The following is a 9,667-nucleotide window of genomic DNA, read 5'->3' on the forward strand; positions in this document are numbered from 1 at the left end:
TCAGAATTTCCCAGGAGAGGTATTGGGCAGAAATGAATTTCCTATTTGTAACAATTCTTAGAATTTATGTAAAACCTTTGTCTGAAACAAAACCACAAAATTAGCATTTCACTGCTCAGTGAGTTTAAATAGCTGCGAAGCAACCTCCTTAGCTATCTTTTCGATCATCTCCCAGACTCCCTCTCCCTACTCTTGGGTTCAAGGTATTATTTCTATACACAGAAAAACATGCTATGATTCCATAAATTTAACTTCTTCTCAATTAAAATGTATTTGCAATGTTTTCTATGTGTTTATAAAATATTGATACTTTGTTACAGTATGCTAAGAGTTTAAAACTGCATTTTCAAAGTTTGATATTTTCTCAGAGATTGACAGATAACTATCGTTTTGTATAAGTCAATTTACCTTTGATAATTTTTGTAACTTAGATATTGCATACTAAAAGTGATACTTGTAAAATTAATTGGTTGAGGTTAATTAGCTGAAAGAATTTTCACAACAAATCAAAGAATAGAACGTTTGAAATAGATTTCCATGGAAGATATTTTTTCAAATAATTTCAGGCTTAAAAAATGCATGAAAATTCCTGATGGGTTTATTTCTTTATTTTGCCCACTTTACAAATGTGGTGATTCAAAGAAAAGTGTTCTTTATGATTGTTTTTAAAGACTGATTCTCTCCCCCATCTTGTAAGGAATGACATATTAATTATCAAATCATTTTTACACAGTAAGTAAAAATGATGGAAAGTTGGTATTTCTGAATGATGTAAGAGCCAAGAAAGGGCAGGCAAGATGGCTCAACACAGATAGACACTTGCCCCAGATGCAGGCATTGGTGTCTCATCCTCTGACTTCACATGGTAGAGGAAAGAACTAACATTAAATCCTGACCTCACAAGTTCTTTTCTGACCTATACACACACATATGCCGTGGCAATAAAAAGGATCAGAGAGAAAGGATTGGGGGCAAGAGTAAATAAGTGAAAATTTAAAATTAAAATAAGATGACAAGAGTGGTAAATATTTATTTTACTTGCATAACTTAACATCTCATGCTTTGGAAACTACTATGTATCAAGCTGATTTATTCATATCATAATTATTACTCCTCTGTTGAATGGTCAAGGATAAGTTATAAAGACAAGTTCTAACTTTCTCTTGCTCCTTTCTCAAAACAGATCTTGGCAACCATGAAACTCCTCATCCTCACCTGCCTCGTGGCTGCTGCTCTTGCTATGCCCGTGAGTACAGTGAATAATGTGTTCTTCCCTCCTGTTAGAAATGAGCTGCCTCGTGTTCACACCTGTGACTCCTACCGTAAAGACCCTAAGTATTTGATGATCTCTAATTAACAACTGTAGTCAGAATTAGAAAGAGATTATGAGTTTACATTTTGATCACATTATGTAATCTGCCCAAATCTAAAACTCCAAGTCATATGTCCTATTAGAAATTAAATAAAACCACAATGAAAATCGCAAATAAAAGTAAAAAAATAAAATATTGCAGAGCTGTAAATAGCATAACAGGAAGTAACAAGGCTCATTTCCCTAGTACAGCATAGAGTAAGTGGCCTTCTAAGTATTTCAGGGGCTTATGATATTTTGTTATCAAGTATGACACAGAGCCTTCTATCCCAGAGTATTCTACATAATCAAATTCTCATTTCAGGTGCCTTGTATCAGAATGATTTTCAAAGAAAATAGAAAAGAAAAAGTGTTGTATCTGTCGATGTAGTTAAACTAAATTTAACTGTTTTTTTTTTTTTACTCTCAATTGTGTATTTAAATAATTAAGTTATATAATTGATGATAAAATGCAATTATGACAAAAATTCAGATATGATACTTTGCTCCCTAATTAGTATAATGTTTTAGAACTATTTTTAAATTCTCATATAATATAAATTGTCCAGAGAACGAAATTATCCCTTGGAACTGATTAAAACTAACTGAAGAGTTTTACTCTTAGATATCGTACATGGTTTTCTTGATTCTCTGCAAAAGTTTAAGGAAGACAGATAAATCATTTTCTTCCATATCTGTCAATAAAATAATTATTTCTTGTTAGTCTCAAAAGCAAGTTTCTGACATATTTTAATATTATTGTTAAAGATTTTTCTTAAATAGCAATTTTAGCTAAATATTTTGTCTCTGTGTTACTATTGATATTTTGACTCTTTAGTATTAGATTATTTAATTCCTCTCTTACTTTTCAGAGACTTCATTATAGAAATGCAATTAGCAGTCAAGTAAGTACCATACTTTGCCCTTCAAGAACTTTCTCTAAACATGGGGCTTAAAAATTTGATAGCAAAAGAGACAAAGTTCATCTTTCTTTCTCTGTGGAATAGACGCACCTTTTCTGGAGGTATCATTTCAGTGAAAATATTAATGCATACGAGATTAATTATTTTAATTGTACTTGTTGTAAAAGAGCACATGGGGCCAGGGAGATAGCTTGGCAGGTAAATGTGAATACTATTCAACTATCCAGTCAGCCCCCAGTCCCTAGAGCCCAAATTAGAAAGGGAAACACCAATCTTTAATCCTTAAAGTTGTTCCCTGTCCTCCACACATGTACCTTGGCATGAACATGCCCACTTACACACACACACACACACACACACACACACACACAAACACACACACACACACACACACATGTCACACACACTCGTACCTGAGAGAGAGAACTATTTCAAGTACTTATTCACAAGAAATAGTAAAACAGAGTGTGTTAACATATTAGTATACTCTCTTCCATTTACTGTTTGTGACTCTTAACTTGAACTAATTTTACATACTGCATCGTGAATTAGTTATCTCTACCATAGCCACCACGACAGGCATTAATTCACCACTCTTTCCAGTATATGGACTAATGCCATGCGATCCTTTATTCTTTGCAGACTCAGCAACAGCAAAGCAGCAGTGAGGTAAGCAACCCTTCCAGGGAGCCACATCCTCACCCCTCTGATCACCTCCGTCCTTCAGTTAGCTGTCTTGGATGTCACATGATACACACTGATTTTTATACATCTTCAGAAGTACACAAGTGTTCAGACTCCTCGACTATCCTCTCAATTCTGTTTTGAGTCAGTCAATATGCAAAGTCTTTGTTGGACATTTCGGAAAACATGCTTAGCAGGCTTGGTAAAAAGGGAACCCGTGAAGGTGCCTCTTTTAGATTTTTGGCTTAGTGTGTAAAACTAAAATTGTAGATTTTTCTTCTACCTAAGAATCTACTTATTTACTCAAATAAATGAAGCACTTAGGTTCCTGTGGGGAGCAAATTCATTTTCTGTGTATTTACAAATTCACCCTCCTATGTTCAAACGGCATGATATCTTTCAATGCATGGGCACACTTAGTGGTCAGCTTATCATTTTATACTTCAAATTTTAATTCCAACAGGAAATGGTTAAACCAACAAAGCATCTCAACCTAAATGAGGTAAGTGTTTCCAGATCTTCACACACAGACACACTCTAGAGAAAAACTCATTCTTTTCAGGTTAACATGCAAAGTAGCAGGAGTCATCATACAATTTCCATGCATGTGCCACTATGCTTTGTTCTCAAGAAATGTATATAACAAAGTATAGTTCACTTGTAAAAACCATTTTTATTTGAATTGATAACCATTTTCATTCATTAAATGTAGAATTTAATTTTAATTTATACCTAAAACATTGCTTCTGACAAAAAAATACTTGTCTTTTCTTTCCATGACCTATTTAGAAGCTCAAGCTTACATGCTCACGATATATAGTATTCTGGGAGCATGAATGAGTGTCTCACATGTGTTTCAGCTCTCTAAAATGTTACTTATTCATTGAATATAAGAATATCAAATTCTAATGGAAGACCATTATTTCAAAGACTTGATAGATAACTCAACTTTGTCTAAATGAATTTTAACATAATTTTAATTTAATTTTAAGTATATTTAATTATTTCCTTTATTTTTTGATATTTTAATGTAATTGCACCATTTCCCCTTCTATTTCCTCTTTTCAAATCCTCTCAAGTAGCTGTCCCTGCTCTTCTTTCTTTCTTCATTAATTGATACATACATAATACATACATGCATACATACATACATACATACATACCCACAAATGCATACATACATGTATTCTTAAGAACTTAAGTACAATGTACTCAATGTATATATATTGTATGTATGTTTTTAATGCTGATCATTTGGTATTGGATAATCAATTGGTGGGCTCTTCCCTGGGAAAGACTATTTCTCCTCCTCTCAGCATTGCTTAATTATCTGTGGTTCCTTGTGTGTGGCTGAGACCTGCTGAGTTTTCCACTGTCCACATTAACACCTCTATTTTCAAAAGCTACAACCATAAAGTCTCACTAGCATGACTGTCTAAAGCTGAGCAGAACAGGCAAAATGAGTCTAAGTAGCAGATTTAAGACAGGTCAGAAGGATTCCATGGGATATAATGTAGAGTTAAAATAGGTACTCAAGTATTAATTCAAAACACCTCACAACTGATCATGAAACAAATGTCTGGCAAAGACAACAAAATCAAGTAAAACAAATTTGAAAATATTTAAGAGCTCATTTACTTATAGCACTTGCAAAGATAGAACAGTGAAGAAACACTCAAGTTTAGAATTGATATGACAAGAAACACTGGGACATTAATTGAAAATAAATTTATTTTTAAATTTACAATGGGAAGTGATGATTTTGACTTGTCGACTTGATTACAGATTTTCATTACTTATGTCCTTTCTGCTAATACTATTTTTCTTTCTTTTCTAACCATAAGGAATTCATCAACAACCTGAACAGAGTAAGAACCATCTATAAATTTTAAACTATTACTAAAACCTGTGGCTTAAATTTGTGTTATACACATTACTCTTGGCTTTTTCAGCAGAGAGCACTTCTGACAGAACAGAATGATGAAATCAAGGTACTAAAGTTTTCCACAAAATAATGTGACAAAATATGCATTTGCATAGCATAAGAATGTTTTTGTTTCTAATGTCTACAGCATTGACTCTTTCATTAAAACTGTCCATCACATATTCAAGTGACTAATGGATTCTACTGATAACTTGAGAGTTCCTGATTTTATGAACTTAACTGAAAAACTATGATGAAGTAAGATACACATATCACGCGGTGACTGAACAGTGTAGTCCAAAATCTTCATGTACTATGAAGGCTGAAAGAAGGCATTGGCAGGGGTGATTAAAAGCATTATATGTGGCCCAAGAACATTTTTCATCATGAAACTTCAGTATTCTTTCACTGATCACAATGATTAAACTTGCTTGTTTACTACTTTTTTAAAAAAAAAATTCAGTATTAAAAGAGCCTATAGTTCTCAAAATGATTAAGCTCAGTGGTGTGTAATTTCTTAAATCTATTTAATGATTGAAAACTTTTCTTACAGGTAACTATGGATACAGCATCTGAGGTAAAGCCCATTGCTTTAAAACCACTTCTCTGAATATGGGGGTAAAACACATTAAAAAAAAAAAAAGTTACCTTATCCAAATGAGAGAATAATTCTGATAATCCTCCAAATATCTCTAACACCTAGAAAGAAAAGATACTGATACATGTTTGCCGGAATTAAGTAGAAGTCAAACTATTATTTGGAACTTCAGTTCTGGAGAGGAGGGCGTCTTTCTAATACTGTAATGCTAAAACCTGGGCACAGGATATTAAGTAGAAAAAAATCATTTCTTAAGTATCTATGCACCCTTGAACCACTCTCTACTCAAGTACATTTTTATCTATTATATGCCTTTTATACAGTGTTTCTGTTCAATGCCCAGAAGTCAAGTTAAAAGAAAACAAAAGGTTGCATTGCTCACAGATACAGTAATATGTGTTACAATCATTCCCAATGTAGAAGAACTCAAAAGATTTGAATTAATCTTGGAAATGCAAATTAGGAAGGTGAAGACTTCAGCTTAGCAAGTTTGTTGTTGTTGTTGTTTGTTTTGTTTTGTTTTTGTTTTTTGTTGTTGTTGTTTTGATTCCCTCAAATCTGAGACACTGTCCTGGGTCTTTAGTTTTTGCTAGCATCTATTTGAATTGGTAGTAATTAATTTCGAGTGAGTGTTTGTCATGAAAAACAAAAATTCTTCTTGCTTCTTTTCCTTAGGAACAAGCAATGGCAAGTGCTCAGGTGAGGTTCTTTCATTTTAAGGAACCACAGCAATATTCACTGCACATATTGAGTAAAGTCTGCTGCTTTTTAAGCAAGTTATCTTATGCTGCACACACTAGGAAAAGGAATTTAGAAGTATTTTATTTCTTGAACTTCTCAGAGAAGTGTATTTCATTTTAAAAATTAAAGAATGCACATTGTGTTCTGGTTATAATTGGAAGTAAGAATTTAAGCCATTTAAATAGTATTCATAAAACAACAACAAAAAAGATTTGCTTATTTGTGAAAACAAAAACTAAGAAGTAAAGTGTGCTTCAAATTCAGAGACTGCAGAACACTTTGCTGACATTTGGGACCAAGAAACCCCCTTTTCTAGTCTTGAGTACAGCGCTGAAACAGAAGTGATCCACATAACAGCAACCTCAGCTAAGTGCGCTGTGCTGCCTATTCTGAAACATGGGAAGAAACTCCATCTGCCTATTATGTATACAGTCAATTATCTCTAGAAGCCAACAATCAGTGGAATATTAAAATCCATCCTTTGAAATGGATTATTGGAGATAAAACTATATATGCATACATTTGCATGAGTTAGAAGAAAGCATAACCATACCAAAGGGTATATGATTTGAATCTCATTATCCAAATCTTATTCCTATAATGAGACTGTTATTATTAATGTTTTCTGTTTATTCATAGCAAGTATGGCCAAAGTATGTGAGAATAAACATTGACCCTCCCTGTCTTAAATAGCCTTGTTCAATACTATAACTTAATTTTTATTTTATCAAAAAAATCATTAATTCTGCATATATATAATGATACTATTAGTTGTCTTTGTTTAAATAGATGAAAATGACTGTTTAGATCTTTCTCTCTTGCTGAGTTATTAGAATTTCCCTCACATAATTTTTCAAGTAGAATTGATAAGGAAATACAGTGACCGTGAATCTTTTTGCATAGCTTGTTTCAACACTAAAATAACCCTTTCTGCACCATGAGATTGTTGTCTTCAAATTCTAAAACCTTCAGGAGGCCATGACACCGTTTTCTCCCTCTTCACAGGAAGACTCTTCAATCAGCTCATCAAGCGAGGTAAAGGTTTTATTCTCACTCCAAGATCCAGCTACCTGGGAGACATCTGCGAACATCTGTAGTGCGATATGTAACTACAACATAAGATGTCCATGCCTTAAAATTTCTGTGTATGAGATTATATTAGTTTTAGCATGTAATTATCATCCAGTAAAATGAGAAAGCCACTACTTGTCAAAGATGAATTTAAGGATTATTTCTGGGCCATATGTTGTGTCCTCCTTTTTGATTATTCGTTGTAAATTTAGTTGCCTTCTTTGTCATTCTCATTTTTTTTTTGTAGAATTTGAGCTTATTAAGTGATAACTTCCAAGTAAATGGTGTGTATGTCTTCTGTTGAGTATAGAAGTCACTTGGATCTAGATTATCCTGACTCTGAGATAGTATCAGTAGTACTCATTCTTTGTCTCTTGCTAACCTAGAAAAAAAGACAATAGGCACAGAAGATGCTGAATTCAATGCTTTGATTTTATGAGTGAAATTTACAGCTATCGAAATAAAATGTAGGACAAGGGGGAAGTTATGTTAATTTTTTACAGGCGGTTATTTCCATCGATCACAACGTTCTGAGAAATGTCCAAGGAAAATAAAATCAAGAAGGGAGTATAAATATAAAACTATAACCCAAATCAGCAACTTCGTCTTGTTACCCAGGAGCTTCTGTCTTAAGATCAGTTTAGGACAGTGATTCAGTAATACAGTGTTCGATTTGTTAGTATAACACCTCAAACGAGCATATGACACAACGATAAATCTTTATTTTCCTCATTTTGTTAGGAATCTGAGGAAGCTATTCCCAATATCACTGAGGTAAGATATATTTGCTACATTTAACGTATGTTAACAATATGCTATTATTTACCTAAGTAAAAAACAAAATTATAACCCTCATATGTCTGCCTCTTTTTTTTTTTTTAATTTTAGCAGAAAAACATTGTAAATGAAGACATAATCAACCAGTGCACCCTGGTAAGACTTCAGTGAATCTTTCAGAAACCAAAAGTCAAGCAATGAGCAAGAACATTATACTCATATTCTATATCCTTGATATCAGTCTGAGTTGTAATATGTAGTCTCATGAAATCTTAATGTCTAGTTGTTAATTTCTAAAATTTAAACTAACAACATTTACCTAGGTTTATGACTCTTTCCTTTAAGCTAAAGATTTTATTTAATGTGTCATGGTTTATTACTTTTGAATCTGAATGACACTCCTTCTAAATGATGGCATATTAATTTGTCAAACAATCCCCAATTGAAGCTGTGCTTTCAATCACTCTGATGTATTCACTATGTCTTGTAATAAAATAAACATTGAATTACTGTTAATGTATTAACATTAACACGTGGTCATCTCTAAATAAGTTTTAACTAGTACTAGAAACATTTTAACTTGGTTCATGTAGAACTCTAAATTCTTTGTAAAACCTAATTTTTAAAGTAAGAAAAGCAAATAGTATTTTTCATTTTCTGGTTATCCAGCCTGAGAAATATTGCAAATGTAACTGACTAATAATCACACTTAGAGATATCTCCATTATGATTTGAATTAAAGCAAACTTTTTATAGCATTTTTAATGATTATGAAAGAAATAGATCCACTTGGTGTAAATTAATAATTTGGCTACCCTTAGTCCCAGAAAAAGACATTACACGTTTACTATCTAAAACTACCAAATTGTGTATATGAAATTGAAATTTTTTTTTTCATTTTACACAGGAACAGCTTCAGAGTCAGTTTAAGTACAACCAACTTCTCCAGGTAATGTTTCATCCATTATAATGCAAGTTCGTATTCTATTATAGAAGTAATATAAATGAGTTTTATTCACATCTATTTTTATTTTTCTAAGTAGCCTATTTATTGTAGCTTGAACATAAATAATAATTAGATAAATATTGATCTGAATATTAACATGTAAATTTATCTTTTCTACTATTTTTGAGGCAGAGTTTAAGTTTATTAACTTTTTGATATAAGCACGGCATTAAAAGACAAAGGAGAATATTGGAGATATTATTATACACTCTACAGTGAATGTGGGCTTCTCAAGGCTGAGATAAACTTAAACATTCTTAATTGCAAAGTAGAGATGAATTTACATTTATGAAGTCTATGTTAAATATTATTCCAATATAAATTCTATTTCAATCTATAAACTAAAAAGACACTTATTTTTCTTCCTTAGAAAGCTTCCCTGGTTCAGGTGAGATTTTTTTTACTAAATCTAAGTTATTTTATTGTTTATCAAATGTTATGCCAATACAAATGATATGTCAATCAATACGCTAAATGGTGGATTTTTTTTTTCTTTCTTAGCAAGCTTCCCTGTTTCAGGTGAGAATTTTTACTAAATCTATATTATTTTAATATTTATAAAAAATTATGGCAATACAAGTCTTATGCCAAT

General features: G+C 32.2%; 1 protein-coding gene across 1 annotated transcript in view; it reads left to right on the top strand.

The window, feature by feature from the left end:
• The first annotated feature begins 1,195 nt into the window (after positions 1 to 1,195).
• Csn1s1 (casein alpha s1) overlaps positions 1,196 to 9,667 on the top strand; it is a 15,350-nt gene continuing 6,878 nt past the window's right edge. Inside the window, exons 1-9 of the mRNA XM_021210324.1 lie at positions 1,196 to 1,246; positions 2,917 to 2,943; positions 3,422 to 3,460; positions 4,911 to 4,949; positions 5,436 to 5,459; positions 8,034 to 8,066; positions 8,181 to 8,225; positions 8,977 to 9,018; positions 9,577 to 9,594. Of these exons, the coding sequence (XP_021065983.1) occupies positions 1,196 to 1,246; positions 2,917 to 2,943; positions 3,422 to 3,460; positions 4,911 to 4,949; positions 5,436 to 5,459; positions 8,034 to 8,066; positions 8,181 to 8,225; positions 8,977 to 9,018; positions 9,577 to 9,594 (318 nt within the window). The remainder of the gene's footprint in view (positions 1,247 to 2,916; positions 2,944 to 3,421; positions 3,461 to 4,910; positions 4,950 to 5,435; positions 5,460 to 8,033; positions 8,067 to 8,180; positions 8,226 to 8,976; positions 9,019 to 9,576; positions 9,595 to 9,667) is intronic.

The sequence above is a fragment of the Mus pahari genome, chromosome 13, assembly GCF_900095145.1.
Source record: "Mus pahari chromosome 13, PAHARI_EIJ_v1.1, whole genome shotgun sequence".
Lineage (NCBI taxonomy): Eukaryota > Metazoa > Chordata > Mammalia > Rodentia > Muridae > Mus > Mus pahari.